Below are 20245 nucleotides of genomic sequence, written 5' to 3' on the forward strand. Positions count from 1 at the left end.
TTCGGGGCCTAGGCCCCACCCAGAGAGCACCTCTTGGAAATGAACAAATTAAAAATTACCAAATAAGCATTATCAGGGCATCTGAGGGCTTATATACTACTGGAGCGGTTTTATGCTTCTAGTATGAAATGGCCAGGGCCATTGTGCTCACCTCATGTGGAGGAAAGATGGATAAAGAGCATGGTATTGTGTCATGTAGTGTTAGGTTTGATGTAGGTCCAAGCAATTACAATTTCCCCAAAATGGCCAATTTACAGTACATTCGACCTCTGTGACCTTGAAAAGTAGGTCAAATCAAAGAAGACCCGGGTGACACATTGAATGGTTGTTAGAATTAGATGTACCTATGATATAAAATTGGTGCCAATCGGGCAAGTCATTACTAGGAATAATGGCATTTTGAAGAATTTAGGATTTGGCCCCCTCCCTGGAGGCCAAACGGCAAATCAGATTGCACCAAACTTCGGTACCTGAGATCACCTGACCAAGGGGTACATGTGTACTTAATTTGTGATCAATAGTCATTGCAGTTAAGAAACGTGCCATAGTTATGGCCTGACGGCGAATTTACGCCATTTGACCTCTGTGACCTTGACAAGAAGGTCAAATTAAAAACCTGTGTGACATATACTGTATGGTGGTTAGATGTACCCATGATATCAAATTGGTGGCAATCGGGCAAGAAGTTAAGGAATAATCACGTTTTTAAGGTTTTTGGATTTTGCCCCCTGGTGGTCAAGTGGTGAATCATATTGGACCAAACTTCGGTCCCTGAGATCACCTGACTAAGGGGTAAATGTGTACCAAATTTGGTATCAATAGTCATTGCAGTTTAGAAACGTGCCATTGTTACATCCTAACGGCCAATTTACACCATTTGACCTCTGTGACCTTGAAAAGGAGGTCAAATCAAAAACCCGGAGGATATATGATGCACCTTTGCTAGAAGTACCTACCATATTTTTTTTCAAAATTTCCCGACTACTATTCAGGGAGATATTGCATATTTTCACTTTTAACGTTTGGCCCCCTGGTGGCCAAACCATGAAACGAATCGGACCGAAACTTGGTCTCCAAGGTGTCATTACATAAGGGTACATGTGTACCAAGTTTCAACTCAATAGCTCTAACAGTTACGAAACGTGCCCTGCTAACGGACGACGGACGACGACGACGACGACGACGACGACGACGACGACGACGGACGACGGACGCCACGGTATGGGATAAGCTCACCTCTGCTAAGAGGTGAGCTAAAAAGGGGCCCTGAAAAATCGATGCTCTCTGACAAAAAGGAGAATCTGCCACTGTTCTTTAATACATGGTGCTTTATACGAACCACGGCCTGTCTCCTAGCATGACACTTTGTATTTGTGAAATTCAGACATTTTTCCCACCACTCTGTCTCGAATATTGGTTTACTGCAAACTGCAGTCAGGCTCATCTGTTGCATATTATGAATTACATCTCGACTCTCAAGTTTGGACTCCACAAACGTCGTCTCTGACTTCCTTACGACCTATGTGTATATAGAGTACCGGTACAGAAGACTGAGGGAATACCTATTTTCAGAATGATGGACTCGGTTCATCCCATGATCAAACAGAAGATATTTCAGAATATCTGATGCTTTCATTGAACCAATGAGTGTCATCATACGAGTTATAATGGTTGGTCATTCAATCAATTTTATTTATGAAAATTAGCTGGTTTTTTCCTTTTTCTCTTTGACCGCAAATTTCTTTGCAAAGACAGTTTATTTCCTTTACTGCACAAATTCATGTCACTACTAAATGACAAGGAGACAGCCCTTACCTTATAGGCTTTGGACAGTCTAAACTGGTGATTGGTAGTCGTAGTAGAAGAGCCTTCCTCTGGGTCACGACTGAACACAATCTTAACGATATCGGCAACTTTGGCGATGCCATTTCCCTTGGTCAGGAAACGGGAGCCTGAAAATGAAATCGTTTTTTAAAAACTGTATACGAAACACAGGCATAAAAATTACGATCTAGTCTTGTCCTTTAATGAAAACTTTGAAAGCCATATCACCCAAAATACGGTGTACTGTCTTTTAAAGACAAAATGGTTATTCCTGCAATATATTTTTTCACCTTTTTACATTTTCTCGGGCAGTGAAAATGTACCTTCTAAATTCCTATTTAAATGTCAGGCGCAGATCAGGTAGCTAGATTTGGCCTGATGAACATGGAGACGATAGGGTCGGCAATAGGGTTCCATTCAGAAACTCATTTGTCCTGACGATGCATCAATTACTTTGATAATGACTGAGGCATGTGGGAAGGTCATTTTATGCTCATACGAAAAATGCTTTAATGCGGAGAAGGTCCTGTAGGTACCATGGTGCTCACCCTGATACAGACACTGAGAGCCAGTATGTGGTAGGCCTACCTTCATTGGTGACATGGTTAAGAATCTTCTCCACAATCTCTAGGAAGTAGTGCTTGTTCTCGAAACGGAGATTCACTTTCTCAAATAGTTCAAAGATGAAGCTGAAAAAAAATCCAACGGTGCTAAATATCATTTTCAAATGAAATAGTGAAATAGTTCAAAACGGTTCAGTAAAAAAAATTTCAGGGATGAAATATCTGGACCAGGTTGTTCAAAAGCACAAAATTAACATTATCTCTAATAATAATCTCTTCTGACAATTAATTCTGTTAAACTTTTTATGTTAAGGCTAACAACTCCGTTAAATCTCACATGGTTTTGAACAACCCAGACCTCTGCACTTGGGAGCTGTATCAAAACAATTAACTTTTCATGTGTAAGAAGTATATATCTAGTAAAATTGATGAATGACCAAGGAATAGTTCATCCGCTTGAGATTATTCTATTATAGGCACAATTTTATTTAATCGTAAATTTTAGACTTACTGCCCAGGTTTGGTGAGTCCCTTCGATGGTATGTCAAGGGAGTCAAGTTCTTTCTCAAGGTTGATCAATGTACCTGTAACGAAATTACAAGGACAAGGTTCAAGGCGGAAAGTCACATATCAACAACGGTAGATGTTATCATCCACCCTTACACTTCAACCCCAGTCTATCCGGAACCGCTCAGTAGAACACAGTTGAGCTGCTAAATCATCGCTACAACCTGAGCATTTCTGACCGGTACCACTTTCCAGGGTTGAGTCAGGCACTTGAGGCAAAGAAACATGCCTAGAGTCTCACACCAACAGTTCGGATCGAACCAGGGACCTATGACTGCTACTCAGAGACCACACCACCGCTGACCCCTATTTTAAGACAACATAGCTGCGAGTTAAACATCCCTGTTTTAAAACAAATTGTCAGCTGACAACTGCAATTTTAAAAAAACTATTCGATTAACTTTTGGCAACTTATTGAACTGCCAATATCAATCCTCAAATAACCGTGATTCAGATTTTGGCTCTTTTTCGGTTCCATGTGCAACATTAGCAAATCTCTCCACTCAATCCACACAATTTACCCGAGTATGACTAGTTTCCATGGTAATTCTAAGAAAATCCAGCTCAGCAACAAGTTGACTGATCGTCCTAGTATGACTCATGCTACGAGCAGACGATATTTCATTCCAGGAGCAGACGACAGCAGACAAAAACATGGGATGGGCTGTTCAATCAGCTACAGAGCGGCGAACACTGTGATATGTGAAAACACGACTGGCAATTAGGGGGAGGATTTAATCAGAGTGAATGAGACCATTTGCCGATTAGATGCGCATGTTTGGTTATGTGATACATTTTCATTGTGATAACAGAAATTGAATTTCAAATCGAGACAACACAAAATTGTAATTTTATTTACGTCGATCCTCTCTGGGATAGGTCTCGTCCTCGCCAAGGCATGTTTCCATAACAGCAGTTTACAGACACAACTCTATCGCTACATGCACATGCTTTTGAGCTCAGTTACAATCGGAAATGCATGTGCAAGAAAACGGTCAAGCAGAAGCTTTTCTTTTTTGAGAAAATGGGCAAAAACCACAGAGGTGAAAATGCATTAGGACAGCCAAGTTCAATAGGGTAACACGTTTCAGTGGACACAGGCCTTGACGGGATGTTTTACTACGCACGTGCCGCTTGTCTTCAACAAATCAACACGTCTGATAACAAACTATTGTCTCAAACTATTTCCATCCTGCTCTAATGATGGCATCATCATGTAATCTCTCATTTTTTATGTCTAATAACACTTTCTTTGTTCCCATCATGACCACATTCATGCAACATTAGTCCGACGTCAGAGAAAACGTAACATTCTACCTCTTATGATTCACGATAGGTGATTCAGACTTTGGATCGTCGCCAGACGATCAGACAAGTCACTCCAGACAATAGTTTTTATAAATAGCCCAGAAATCCCCTCAAGATATGGCCCTGGGGGCCATTCATTTGTATTCTATCCCAGGCGACACGCAATAAAATCAATGGTATTAGTCTATATGCCACGGCAACCTTTGCCTCTCTAGGTAATCAAATTTTCAAAGCTATAAGTTGGCAATGAACTACTTGCCCTTATATGGTACACCGGATAAATCAAATCATTGTTTTATTTTGACGTAACATTAATCAATCGAACATGTAAAGGAATATGAGTCTTTGAAAAAATTACAGCCACATCACTTATGACCGAGTCAATGGGACGTGAATGCTATCTGAAAAATCAGAACAGCAATAAGATGATGACGACAAAAATGACGAGGTTTAACTTACTCTTTATTTCCATGGCCTGCACAAGCGTAAAGTCACACCCACCAACAGTGGCGGAGGACCCATCATCAAGATCGGTAAACTGCTCCTGACTCTCGATCTCATCCTTAGCCAACTCGACCATCCGCGTACAGAGTTCTTTGGTCTCCTCGATGGCACTCGCTAGGTCGTGAGATGTCAAGTCAAACGAGACACTGTCTTCGCAAATCTTCTCCTGCAGCCAGAAATGATTGAGAAATTGACAATGCTGAAGCAAATCTCAAACTAGGAGACACAAAAAAATCGCACACTCTTTGTGTGTATTTTATTTTCTTATTTCCAAAATCTTGTTTATTTCACGCCAATGATTGATATTTTGACAGGCTAGAACTAAAGGAATGTGTGTTGAACCTAAATATCCCCTTCATCACTTTACAGAGTTTCTTATAATGTGTTCTTCCCCACATTTGCTTCACAGTATTAAACAATTCTTCTCCACATTGCTTCACAGTATTAAACAATTCTTCTCCACATTGCTTCACAGTATTAAACAATTCTTCTCCACATTGCTTCACAGTATTAAACAATTCTTCTCCACATTGCTTCACAGTATTAAACAATTCTTCTCCACATTGCTTCACAGTATTAAACAATTCTTCTCCACATTGCTGTATTAGAAAATTCTTCTCCACATTGCTTCACAGTATTAAACAATTCTTCTCCACATTGCTTCACAGTATTAAACAATTCTTCTCCACATTGCTGTATTAGAAAATTCTTCTCCGCATTGCTTCACAGTATTAAACAATTCTTCTCCACATTGCTTCACAGTATTAAACAATTCTTCTCCACATTGGTCATTGCTGTATTAGAAAATTCTTCTCCACATTGCTTCACAGTATTAAATAATTCTTCTCCACATTGCTTCACAGTATTAAACAATTCTTCTCCACATTGCTTCACAGTATTAAACAATTCTTCTCCACATTGCTGTATTAGACAATTCTTCTCCACATTGCTTCACAGTATTAAACAATTCTTCTCCACATTGCTGTATTAGACAATTCTTCTCCACATTGCTTCACAGTATTAAACAATTCTTCTCCACATTGCTGTATTAGACAATTCTTCTACACATTGCTTCACAGTATTAAACAATTCTTCTACTTCTTCAGCATTTGTTCTGCACTTGGAGGCGTTATTCTAAAGGGAGTATTCCTCCCCAAGGCGGGATGAGCATTTTCAGCCAGAGGTGAAGTCCAACGCAAGCTACTCATGCTTCTCACTTGGCCTTTTTTGCCCTGGCATAGACACCAGGTACAAGGAACCTCAGTTTTAAGTTTGATTCAAAGGACTGTGAAGAGAGAGGAATTTTGTTCCTCGACAGATTCATCCAGAAGTACAATCCTCAGTTCTCCCCATGATTGAACCTATGCCCTATTGCGTAGTAGCCAACAGTGTTAACCACTGGGCCATGAGGCTTCCCAGACAGTCGCAATAATAGTGAAGAGAGGAAGTTTAGTTCCTTGACAGATTCATCCAGAAGTACAATCCTCAGTTCTCCCCATGATTGAACCCATGCCCTATTGCATAGTAGCCAACAGAGTTAACCACTGGGCCATGAGGCTTCCCAGACAGTCACAATAATAGTGATGGATTTTGATATCCTACTCACCAGATTATGAGCTTCATCAAAGATAATGATGTTGCCTGGCAATTCTACACCATTGGCTCGTCTCGACTGGAAAACAAATGAGAACAGAATTAGACTCCTCTACTGACTGCTGTGCTATTAATGTAAAAAAAACACTCATTCTCAACGAATCGAATATAGTCGACAGGAAAACCATGCAGTAGAAGAGTATACTGTACTTCAAATATTTGATAACTTGTATACTGCAGATTTTTTACCAAATGATCTGCTCTCAAGATTGGAATCGAAAACTTTATCTTGGGGGACTCAGTCCGCCCAGAAGGATTCGCTGTGTAGATGGGGCTTGAACCCTCAAATAGCTGTCAAGAGATCCCTGGTTTTTATCCCCACTGTCGGCATGAGACTCATGCCTACTCCACCCAAGTTTACAAGGGTACCGGGACATAAATACTCAGGATGTAGCACTGGTCGAGCTGCTTATCTGAGGTAAACTGAAAGGTTTCAGGACAGAACCGGGTTAAAGTGTAATGTTGGGTGACGACCTATATTCTAGTTGATATCTGACGATAAACCCAAAACTTTAATTTTAACTGTTGAGAAGGCCCTTTGAATCCAAGAATAGTCCTTTTACGTATTACAGCTTCTAAAGTGTTTCTATATGAATTGTAAACCAAACCCACCTTTGGATCCAAGAGGTAGTTATAAGGCAAGAAGATAATATCAGCTTCTGACTTCAGTTCTCTTGTGGTATAATATGGGCAACATCTAGAACACACAAGAAAGGGTAAAACTCGTTACTCTGGACTACGATCTACATCGGCTAACAATGGCCTTAACTCCATCTCGTAATCAGGTTATTCCAGGCAGGTATATTCTCAACCCAAATATCCATGACCACACAACACTCCTTCTACAGAAAGTACAACCTGATTAGGCTAAAGTGTCCTCGCATTCTGATCACATTCACCAGCTCCCTACCCGGGCAAGATGTTGTGTCTTGTTTTAAAAGGCATTGGTCAATATCATCGCCAAACCATACACCTAACTCAATCCTGTAATTGGGCCATTCTGAACAACAGTACAGGAACTCTGAAACTGTCCGCAATGGACAGTACAATCTAATTATACCATCTGTCTGGGCCCTGGCATTCTGATCACATCCCACGTCTTGTTACCCTGGTAATACTGTCTGCTTCAGTGAGCTACACACAGGCCTTTTGAGGAACTGACTGCTAGGTCGAGACATGTCCCCAAACTGCATGCTATATGTTTTTTACGTTGCTTTTTCAAAATCTCCTGAAATAATGGGGCTAAGAAGTACTACAGGTAGGAAGGAAAAGGAAACATTGACATTTGAGTGATGATTTCCGTGATGTTTATGAGTTGGAAATGTAAGTTGCGAGTTGAAGGGGCAAGTTGAAAAAGTGTGTAACTCACACTTTCAACTCGCAACACGCATTACATCCTCTTGCAATCAGGGCCTACAACACAACTCTTCCTAACGCATGTTTCCGAAGTATGTATTGAGTGAAACGGCCTGATATTGTCAGGATGCACGCATACCAACTCACAACTTGCACTTCTATTTTGCAACTTGCTTACTCAACTTTCAACTCTCACTTGCAACTCGCATTTCCAACTTACAACTTGCATTGAAGTGACACTTCCAGCGGCAGTGCAATGGTGCGTTCAGTTGCCTATTTTGCAACTTGCTTATTCAACTTTCAACTCTCACTTGCAACTCACATTTCCAACTTACCACTTGCATTGAAGTGACACTTCCAGTGGCAATCCAATGGTGTGTTCAGTTGCCTATTTTGCAACTTGCTCATTCAACTTTCAACTCTCACTTGCAACTCACATTTCCAACTTACCACTTGCATTGAAGTGACACTTCCAGTGGCAATCCAATGGTGCATTCAGTTGCCTATTTTGCAACTTGCTTATTCAACTTTCAACTCTCACTTACAACTCACATTTCCAACTTACAACTTGCATTGAAGTGACACTTCCAGCGACAGTGCCATGGTGTGTTCAGTTGCCACTCAAAGAGCCTTCATAGGAACGGCCTTCTATCATAAGACTTTCAACATTGCCAAAATGGTGACATTTCATTTTTTCTCTCAAACCTTACTGCTGCGTCGTTACAATCGGATGACTTACTTATGTTTTTCACCAAGCTTGCCAAGGTCTTCTATGTCCAGCACTTTACCAGTAAAATGATGCTTCATCACTGAAGAACAAAACAGAAAAGGAAACATCAACTTAAGGACTGACCATACACACCACCATTTTGGCTAGAACTCGAAAACCTGAAGCGTCTCTTTCATCTTCCCCACGCACCCAGACCAGACCAATATCATGACCAGATAGCGTAATGTTAAACCATTCTTATCACGTTTGGGACGAGAGTGAATTCCCCAGTTAGGCATACTAATGACTTGATGCCTTTACGATTAATACATGATCAGATAACCAAGGAAACCAGCAGTGAATCAAATATGCAGCCAGCCATATGGGGGAAGGAGTCGGTACACTCACGGAAATAAAGGTTTTTCAGCCTTTGAAAATTCAGCCAACCCAAACATTTCCGCAACGTTAAAAGAATAAACATCAGCTTTTGAATCCATCCTGACTCTAATAGTTCTGCATCACCTCAAATTTCCCTCCATAGGGACTGAGGGGAGGTTGACTATACCCATGGCCTGGCCAAGTCAACGCATTCGGAGGTCAAGACAGAAAGAAACCTGTATTGCCAGGTGTGATTCCTCATCTAATTGAGACTGAGTCTGAGATTTTTGATACAACCAGAACTGGAGGTCGCGAAATTTGCTGACCGAATGGTCACATAATTGCCAATTGATTTTAACTGGAGCAACCCACTGCATTCTGAAGAGTCCACCCTTGCCCAGAGATGCTGAATACAGGTAAGGGTTGTTCTATTTCAGTGGGAAATCATAGAATGTACTAGGTTCCCCTGACAATGCTACCCTTCCTACCCTTCCTGCCGATGTCAACTGCCACAGTAAGTGTTTCCGTGTTTTGAAACCTGAGACATACTTGAACGATTTGTATTAACATGAACCGCACGAAAAAACGATAATTACCAATAAGAGAGTGCTAGCTAGACACTTTAGCCTTGTCGGCTTATATCAGTTGTTTGTCTGAGACCAGACCGTTGGGAACTATGACTGGAATACGCATGCCATTATGAATAAAAAGCCACTAGAACTTGGTTTGCATGGAAGGCGATCACAGGTCAAAGTGAGAAAAATCTTGCCTAATTGCCCTACTATAGATCAGAAGTCTTCCTGCAGGATTGCTACTACTTCCCACCCTGTTGCTATAGATATCGAGACGTGGACGCGGATACATGACCAATACGAGTTTTACTTATATCAAGAATTTATTATGACATTAATCATTACTTGCTGAAATAACCAAATTGGCTGGAAAACATCCACCTCAGAGTAAACTGAATAATAATTCAAATCCGCCAAACCTTTTCTGTGATGTCATCACCATTCTGGATAAATGTTGTGAATGAAAATCTAAACATCATTCTCTTCCAGTTCTGGTCAGATTCAAAGGCAAAGCAACGAAAATCTTTCTCCGACAGAAATTTACGATGATACTCAAATCCAAGATGGCCGTTACTGCGGCCATCTTATGTGGCAGTGACACAGTGTATTTCGGTCTGGTCAATCCGTAGGCTGCAGCATTTTCTAGTGACCTTAGTTGTGGTGGGTTTGGCTTAATAACAGGAAAGACTTACTGTGCTGCATATCTAAGATGACTGTAGGATGGGCCATCTTGTATTTGCTTGCCATTTATATCAGCCATAAAATCTTTTGTGAAGAGTTTGGCAAGGCAAAGTCCTTCTCGATTTGACTCAGAGTCACAAAAGATGTTATGCCTGACATAGATGGCAACCAAATACAAAATGGCCAAACCTGCAGTCATCTTGGATGTGCAGCATGGTCAGACATTCCCCTAATTGATCCCAACCCACTACAACTGACGTCATTCAGTTGCAGCAATCTGAAACACAGATATCCGTCGGTCCGTTATTCAAAAGTTGATACCCAGACATAAGAAGTGACGGCTGAACATCCTAACTTATCTACTAAAGCCGAGCTGGGCCATGAAAATGATTACTGGCATGGGAATCTAACAGTATCAACTGGCATGGGAAGCTGACAGTATCACCATGACAACAGGCCATGTAGCTCTCCGATGTCTGGGACTGGACTCAACTGTTGCCTGGCCTTCAGTCGTGTTCTTTGCTTAATACTGTTTGATCGCTTCCATTGAGGACATTTCGTTGAGCATTGCGATATACAGGAGTGGATTGCGGAGGCAGAAAAAAAGGGGGCGTATGAAGTGAATTTCTCACCAAAATCGTGGGCCCGGTTGTGAGAAAGCATGTTAGCTTATAACATCATGTTGACATGTTGTTTCATGTACATCAATGCACATGTAACAACATGTCAGCATGATGTTATGAGCTAACATGCTTTCTAACAACCGGACCTTGGTGAGTTGCAAAATTTCATGGTGAATTTCAAAGAATTTTCATGAATAAAGGGGGGGGGGCGTGCCTCTGATGCACCCCCCTTTGATCTGGACAGTTACCGCCTACTTCCCTCACCTAAGGAGAACAAGTAGGCATACTCTTCCAGATTCTCCTGTCGCTAGCCTGTCATTATCTCATTATACAGGGAGGCCCAGAATCATTTTTCCTTGCACAATAGAATTCTATTGCGTATCCATTGTGTGAGGGAAAATAATTCTGGGACATCCTGTAGACTAGATGCAGAGAACACACGTCTCACACCTCATTCATCATGTATGAAGGATTATCTAATCATGTTTGGGATCAGAGTGGATTACAACCCCCCCCCCCCCCCCCCCCCGAGATCTTATTGATCAGAGGAGACAACAGGATACTTGCTGGATACTCTGGGGAGAATAATCTTGAGAAGCAACTCAGTTACAGCATTTGACGACAGAAATTATCCATTTCCCATTTCAAGTATCCACCAGGTCCTCACTGACGGGTTGTCCTCTCTATCACATGAGTGTACCGGGACTGACCGGGAATCAAACCCAGGACCTCAAAGGTGACAGGCACTGATATTTCCCCTGCCCCAATCTCACTTTAACTGTACGGGCCAAGTAACTTGATGTCCCGATATTGTATGAACTGACCATTGAACTATGGAAGCCCTCTCAATAAGAATATCATCGAACACCTACATGTATTATGAAAACAAATGTCTTTATTCCGTGCGTGACACTCTCGATCTGTCTGCTTGAGTCACTCCTGTAAGTGTAATGATGATGAAACAGAAACCCAGTAAACTAAAACGTGATTGATGATCCAGACCAATGCCATCCAGCCTCCTTATAGCGTGAAGTATACCTCACTTGGGCAGTAATTACTGCTTGCAGAGCGTCATCAGTGGCAGTTAAGGTCCGTGATGATCACTGTTATTGCAGCGATTTCGGCATTACGGTCATCCATATCGAGTCGCATCACGTTTCAAGAGTTATGAGAGATTGCAGACACTTGGTACTGTTTATACAAGAGATTGAGAGCGCAACAGCAATACTTTTAAAGCAACAAATTACAGATTACTATCATATTCTGATCAGATAATTAAGGTTTTTCCTGCAATGCACAACAAATTACAGGTTTTTCCTGCAATTTAAGGTTTTTCCTGCAATGCACAACAAAGTACAGGTTTTTCCTGCAATTTAAGGTTTTTTCCTGCAATGCACAACAAATTACAGATTACTATCATACTCCGATCAGATATTTAAGGTTTTTGGTCACGAAAGTTGGCATTGTCTAAATGAAGGTCGACCATGTTTTCGAAAATCCAAACTAACATGACCAATTAGGACAGCTGTCGCTCACAATGGACGTATTTGCTGACAAATCTGCTAAGTCCTATACCAAAACATGTTATAATAGGTAACGTAAATCCGTCATTCACATTACAGCCCTGAGCAGTGAAATCAAGTTCTTTCTCTCTAAATTTACCCAAAGGTCTGAGCCCCTCAAATGTATAGATCCATTATTATTGTGTTCATAAGATTAGAAAGATGTAAATGCTCATGATTCAACAAGTCAAAGTAAAAATCCAAGAGCAAAATTGATTTGATGGTCAATAACACTCTCACGCCTGACAGAAATTGGAACAAAACTTCGAGATTCTGTATTCAGCTCACCAAATTTTGTCTCAGTAGGCCTACTCATGAGAATGTGTATATACCAGATACAAAATCTGAACATTTTCTTCCTTTTTCTAGCTGCCAATCGTTGGCTGATTTCAAGTTTTTACAGCAGTATACAACAGGAATAAATCACGTGTAATAGTAGGAAAGTGGTAGGCAATAATGAACTGTTATGATAAATTGACTCCAGTTTCCCTGGTTGACAGAAATCAATGGTGTTTTTTCGGGGGCTGCAGATGAGTCAGAAATGAAAGATTAGTTTATTCGCAATGTGATTGATCGAGTTTATGGTAGACATATCATGCAGAATAATAAAAGGCAGGTGATATCTTGAAGTTTTATTAATAATTATTCATTGCAGACGATTGATTAACTGCAGGAGAATAAGGAACAAAGAAGGTTTTGGGTAAAACTCAATGTTCTGGAATGCCTAAACTCAATTATCAAACAAAGTGAACATTCTGAAATTTGATGTTAAGTGTAATACATGAACCGTGTTGACTGTTGATGTCAGTGTTTTCTGCATGATTTGTGATTATATTTTGCGCTGTGGGAAAAAAGTCATGTCTTAAAGAGGCACAATGGAGAATTCTAAAAGGCCTTAGTCACAGTATATCATTGTTTCTAATACAAAATACATTACGCCTCGTTTTGATCGGAGCGGTCTTGGTATCGTAACCAATGACCGCCTGGGTAGGTATAAAATTCTGAATTTTAGCAGACGAATTATTTTCACCAAGAAGCAACGACTCAGCCCCACAAAACAATGTCAAGAACACGAGATTTTGAAGTATTCCCCGATATTGGGATTTGTGAAGTAGGGAGGATACCCGAGGACTCTTTCGAGGTCGTCAGTCAGGATTCAGAAGAGGTCAAAGACGAGGAAAGGGTAGAAATCGAGCTAGCAGACTGGGAATTCCCTTGCTGCGTGACGTCATCTTCACAAGCAACAATATGGCGGAGTTCCGGACACCAGGCTGGATCATTCTTTGACAAAAACGGAACATATATACCTTTCAAATCGTATTTAATTTGTTTAATTTTGAAACCTTTTAGAATAGAAATTAATACCTCGCTGTCGGTCATTGGTTGTATAATCAAGACCGCTCGGGTAGACCTCAAATTACGTCCAAAACCCTCGGCGAAGCGCCTCGGGTTTTGGACTGCATTTTAGGTCTACCCGAGCGGTCTTGATTATACAACCAATGACCGCCAGCTCGGTATTAATTCCTTAAACCAAGCAAAATAGAGTAGATGACTGAGGCGTCCTTGGAGTAGTCGTTGCAATTGACCAATGCAAAGCCCATTGTCTGTCCCATAGCTGTTTAGGACGTTTATGGAGGGGTTGAGTCATGCCCAGTCCATTACAACTGCCCTTGACCAGACTAATGGACTCTCTGGCTGTATATATCATGATTCATCAACCTACTTTTAAGGTAATTGGCATCACCAAGGTGACGATTGATGCGTACCCTCTGAGAAGAGATGAGACCATATATCCTGTTTCATATTCTAATATGTAGGCAAAGAGAATCAATATCTTATCTCAGACTATCACCAGTTTCAGATTTCACCCTTTTTTTTTCTGTCTGGACAAGTTCAGTCTAACATCACTCTAGGACATGACAGAGTTCATTTCAGCCTTACCTCACTCTAGGACATGACAATATTTCAGTTCAGTCTACTAACATCACTCTAGGACATGACAGTGTTCAGTTCAGTCTAACACCACTCTAGGACATGACAGAGTTCAGTTCAGTCTAACATCATTCATCACTCATCAATCTGGACATGATAGAGTGGTCTTTTCTTCAGGGCTGCATCCTTAGACCTGTTGCTTCCCTTGGCTGTTCAATGATCTCAGCAAAGGACTGCCAATTTTAAAGGTCATTGTACCTGACATCTTCTTCTTGCTTTGGATTTGTCTGTATAATTTCAGTTCTGTTTGACACTCTCCACCAGGGACAAGCTGTCTGTACGCTAGTGCAGCTCACTAAGACATGTTGCTTCCCTAGGCCAATCCATACCAAGGAAAGTGCCCAAAGGATTTTTTATGCATTCAGCTTCTTTGGAATATTACCCCCTCTTTGACACTTTCCCCCAAGGACAAGCTGTCTGTACTCTAGAGCAGCTCGCCTAAGACATGTTTCTTCCCATAGTCAATCCATACCCAGTATACCAATACCCAGGCAAGATTCCAAACATTTCCTCCTGCATTCAGCTTGTTTGGATAAATTACCACCTCTGCTTGACACGATCTGCTAAGGACAAGCTTCTTTCCTTGTTAATTCCCTTGACCAATCAATACTTGGGCAAGATCCTGAATATATTCTTCTCAATTCAGCTAGTTTGGATAAATTACCAATTCAGTTTTGACATGATCTACTAGGACAAGCAGTCTGTACTCAGAACATCACACTCTATATAGTCATATCAACAACAAGACAGACGCTTATCAAGTCAACAGCACTTTTCAACCACAAGGGAAACAAGAGGTATGGCGTACTTTATTCATGTTTGGATACAACCATATTTGTCTGGGACTATCCCCGAAGGCTGAGCAGTGTACTCTAAAGTCGCTACTCTAGTAACCCGAACCTTGTCATCAAAATCAAGGAGACCTATCCAACATCTTGTAAATACCAGGAGGCATTCACATTTTTTGGGTATTTTCATGGTTATAGATAGGTATCACCTTAGAATTGAGAAGCTATTTCAGATTTTCTGCCAGATTCATCCATCCAAAGGTTTGAGACAGTGACAAGGTTGGGTGCCTACAGTACAGACCGCTAAAAATTGGCAAATCAATAATCCAGGCAAAGGAATAGTCATTTCAGGTATACTGGTACAGCTAACAAGATGCACAGCATATTATTCAATCAGACAGGAGTACAGTAGAACCTCTCTATTAAGGACACCCTCAGGACTGATAAATACTGTCCCTAACAGAGAGGTGACTTGATTAGAGAGGTCAAATTGAGAGGAAAGTACCAATTTGGGACCAAAACTAGTGTCCTTGATAGAGAGGTGTCCGCTAAGGGAGGTTCCACTGTACTCATAAGATAGCTGATTTCCATTTCACATCAACTGAGTCACCATTTTAACATATTCAAGGTCGAACGTCTTGACAAACAAGCATTTTCAGCTCATACTATTTTTTTCTTATGATAAGTGCCAACTACGTGAATTGCTGAAATGGACACCTGCATTTCAAGGTCAATGTCTTAACAAACAAGCTTTTTTTGGCTCACACCTAAAATGAAAATGGCTGATTGCGAGACTTTTCATTATCAACAAGAAGCACTGCTGAAATGGAAACCGGAATTTCATGGTGCAATACGTCTAAACTGGCCTTTTTAGCTCAGATTACTTCGTACTTATAAGAAAATTGGCGACTACGAAAATTTTCATGGCTAATTGCTGAAATGGAAACCCAACTTAAATGTCAAACGTCAAATCAAATATTCCTTAAGCATCTTACGGTTACTCATCCTTATCAGCACTCTGCCTTTTCCCCCGTGAATCAATATCAGGATTGAGCAACAAGTCCTGAGAAGCATCAACACCATTATTCACTTGACGTGGATACAGTGAAGTGATTGGCAATGAAAAATGCATCGCCCCATTGCAATTTTACCACATTTCTTTATTAGAAGTTTTAAAGAGGATTCTTCGTCTGATAAAATTTTTCTCAAGAATACTGAAGATGTACGGCCATAGGCCTATAAGAGATTGCACATCAGAACATTTTCGCTGTTCACTTCTGACCAACAAACACAATGGCACGTCCGGAAGAGACTGGAACCAAATTCAAGATGGCTGCCTTGGGGAATATCGGATAATCGCGCTGATTTTCGAAATGAACCATCCCCTAGTCAATCCCTATAAAAATTTATCAAGACGTTTGATTGTTGACAGAAATGAAACATTAACCTACACCGACACTGACGCATGGGGCCCAACATTATGCCCCAAATTTTTGTTGAGGGGGATTGGGGGCATAAAACTACAAAACAAAGATATGGAAAATTAGATTACAGTAGAAGCTCCCTTAGCAGACACCTCTTTATAAAGGACAACCTCTCTATTAAGGACACTTGTTTTGGTCCCAAATTGGTTGTTTCCATTCAATTTGACCTCTCTAATCAGGACACCTCTCTATCAAGGACAGCACTTGTCAGTCTCGAGGGTGTCCTTAATAGAGAGGTTCTATTGTATAATGTACTCACGATCAATATTGTTGTGGAAATGACACGTCCTGGCAGTGACCTTAGCTCGACACATGTGAACCTGCAATGCACAAAATAAAGTACAATTTTTTAACTCATTTAAAATCACGTCATATTTACCACCAGTGTGTTTTTGCTTTTGATATGAACATCCCAGTATTTTATCCTGTTTTTTAAGCAGGCAACAATTTTATTGTTGGATACTTTTATTATGATTCCTAAATCCCGTAGCACACTAGCCGCCAACTTCGGCGTTCACAGGCGTTTTTTGCCGCAAGAGTCCTGAACGCCTGAAAAATCCCTAGTCTGCTACGAACGGCGTCGGTGAACGCGACTTGCCGCCACTTGCCGCAACTAAATGCCAAATATCTAACATGTTTGATTTTTGACAGGTGTCGCCGCGTTTGAACGTAAGAAGAAGCCAGGTGTGCTACGGATTGCCGCCCGAATTGGCGTCGGCGGCGAGGCTATGGCCAATCAGTATGCGTCTTGATGTCACATGATTTCAAAATGGCAGCCTAAAGTGGCGGAAAAGACTCTACTGGACGCCGATTCTGGGCAGGTGTGCTCTGACCGGGATCCACTGGCCGCCAACTTCGGCATCGAGAGGCGTCAGCTGAAGGCTTCTTGTCGCCAACGTTGGGGGCTAGTGTGCTGCGGGCTTAAAGAAAACCAGAACTTTACTTGTGTAGGCCTGCATTCACAACAGTCAATAAAAGACACTGCAACACTCATTTTTTGAAGTAAAAGGGCAAAGTTGAAAAACATGAATTAATATTGTCTAGTCAGTGCACGAAAAGCATATCTAGAAGTAATTTAATATTTTATTTTCAGATTTTCTCACCAATGACGTCTTGAGGGAAAAAAGACATGCATTTATCACAAACCCTCTGGAGAAATTGTACGGGAAAGTTCCTTTTATAAAACCACCAACTATGGTCATCAAAGAGAATATAAGATATATTTTGCAACATGAGTCAAGACAGGAATATCTAATCATACAGTCACAACACCAGACTGACAAGAGTTTTTTGCAAGTTAAAAGAACAAAGTTTAGGGAGACCAGTGGCATAGTGGTTAAAGTGACGGGCTCATAATCAGGAGGTTGTGGGTTGGACTCTCGGAAGGATCACCACTGTTTTGTCTCTGTCCTTTGAGCAAGGCACGTAACCTTTCATTCATCTTTTGAAAGTACAGTAGAACCTCTCTATTAAGGAAACCCTCAGGACTAACAATTCCTTCCTTAGTAGAGAGGTGCCCAGACTAGAAGTCAAATTGAATGGAAACACCCAATTTGGGACCAAAACTAGTGTCCTTAATGGAGAGGGTGTCCTTAATAGAGAGGTATCCACTAAGGGAGGTTCTACTGTAACTGAAAACCAAAGTTCCTTGTGGGATACTTTATCGCCAATGCCAGGGCAAATAAAAGACGCCACCAAGTGAGCAACATGAGAAGCTTGCAATGGACTTCCTCTGGCCAAGGACAGTCACCTTTGGCATGTAACCGTAGTGACATGCAAAAACGGTCATCCCGCATTTGTTTTCATTTCACCCATCAATTTATCAATTCTAAAGTTGACCTTCAGTTTCATTCATATTATGCTTAAAAACCTCGTTTTCTTCTTTCTCTTTGATGGAAAGTGCCTTTCGTGGAGATATTTACGAAAACAAAGTCTGAGATTGCACATATCATCAAACATCGTGACGAAAATATCCAGGCTAGAACCCTGATATTAGTAAGCCACGGAGCGTCATCAGAATCATCGCATCAGAGTATCAATTGTCACTCTATCAGTGATCAGTGATTTATAACTGATGTCTAGACAGCTAACAGCTCAAATCAATCGATCCACACGTAAATCCTGACTCATTCAAAATCAATACTGCACTCAACCATGAATGATTTGCTTTAGTCCTGAAACCTATCTCGGCTAGCAATGACAATGAAAACCACAATGACCAATAATGCCAAGAGAGACAAATCTACAGGGTGGCCCAGAATTATTTTCCCTCACACAATGGATACACAATAGAATTCTATTTTGTGCAAGGGAAAATAATTCTGGGCCACCCTGTAGAGATTTTCAATCCCTGAACTATCCGAGACAAGACCACCATTGATTTTTTAAGCCTTTTAGCAGCTAAATTGTCAATGTTTGACTGCGTCGCATCAAATACTGCGTGGGGTTTTGAATCTGAAATTTTGATATGATATTCCAGACAGTCGGGCAAGTAAATGGTGAAAAGTAAACTGGTAGTTGACCACGGAAATATTTTGATAAACGACAAATTGGACAGATGTTGATATTTCCACTCTTTTCAGGCAACTGGCAGAAAAATTTCAAAACACTATTGCCAAATTGGCTAAATTCTAAATTAATTTTTTCATCAAAAACTTTCTTTATATCTGTAGACTTGCCACACCAATCTTTTCAATAGACAATACCTCTCCAAATATGCACTTGACAGTTAAAAACATACTCGCGTCTAATTGATAGGTCTGGAACCTCCAACCTATGAATATTCAATGGTGGTCTTGTCTCATGCCTCATCTTCTTAGTGTGAAATCTGATGTGCTAAGTAACAAATCCGACCTAATTTTTAGTGTTTCAGCCAGGATTTCAAAAAGGCAGAGCAACTTCGGACTCTGAAAACGCAGGAGCAATTTTCAGCCAAAAAAGGGCAATTTTCACCGCGGCAATTTCTGCTTTTATCTGAAAAGTCAACAATATAAATAGTTTCATGGTACAAAAATGATTTTCTGGCGCCAATTGTGCATTTTAAAACACAAATATTGCCTTTAATTAGGTGTCAGACCACTTCTACTAATCACAAAAATAAAGCTAAAATTTTTTTTTTCACAGTTTATAAAGCCACCAGCAGCTTCTTAATCAAGTTATTTTCCATTCGATAGAGTGAATGTATTTAACCGAAAATAATATGTCACATGCAGGATTTGCAGTGTCATTCAAGTGAGACAGCAACATGTTCAGGTCTTGAGATTACAATATATGACACCGATTATATATAACATACCATCCAACCACCTACACACAACTCATTATCGCATCCCATCCAACCATCGATGGCTGCAACGGCGCTGACATCACCTCGATGAGGCCACCAGGTTCACATTTCTCAATAATCCAGTAATTAATGGATTCAAACAGGAGTGACTCATACAGTACTTGTTTCATGGGTCAGTCTGCTCCTGAACACCACTGAACATGACCAATATGAGACAAATAATGCAAAGGATCGCATTGTCTGTGCAACCAAATTTATCCATGGCATATGCAGACAGATGAAACGACCCCTTTTCATCGAAAGGTACGTCGGGAGATCTTCTGGTGCAGACGATTTGGTTGGGACAACATTCAAAAACAGCACAGCTAAAAAGTAGGCAAGGTAAGACAAAGTAA

The 20245-nt window shown here is 40.8% G+C and overlaps 1 protein-coding gene across 1 annotated transcript in view; it reads right to left on the reverse strand.

The window, feature by feature from the left end:
- LOC135485886 (regulator of telomere elongation helicase 1-like) overlaps window positions 1-20245 on the reverse strand; it is a 43055-nt gene that overhangs the window by 11616 nt on the left and 11194 nt on the right. The window contains exons 6-13 of the mRNA XM_064768233.1: window positions 16824-16884; window positions 8515-8584; window positions 7032-7116; window positions 6373-6438; window positions 4722-4932; window positions 2899-2971; window positions 2413-2513; window positions 1816-1952 (exon numbers count right to left, since the gene is read on the reverse strand). Of these exons, the coding sequence (XP_064624303.1) occupies window positions 1816-1952; window positions 2413-2513; window positions 2899-2971; window positions 4722-4932; window positions 6373-6438; window positions 7032-7116; window positions 8515-8584; window positions 16824-16884 (804 nt within the window). The remainder of the gene's footprint in view (window positions 1-1815; window positions 1953-2412; window positions 2514-2898; window positions 2972-4721; window positions 4933-6372; window positions 6439-7031; window positions 7117-8514; window positions 8585-16823; window positions 16885-20245) is intronic.

Source organism: Lineus longissimus, chromosome 4 (assembly GCF_910592395.1).
Source record: "Lineus longissimus chromosome 4, tnLinLong1.2, whole genome shotgun sequence".
NCBI classification, from domain to species: domain Eukaryota; kingdom Metazoa; phylum Nemertea; class Pilidiophora; order Heteronemertea; family Lineidae; genus Lineus; species Lineus longissimus.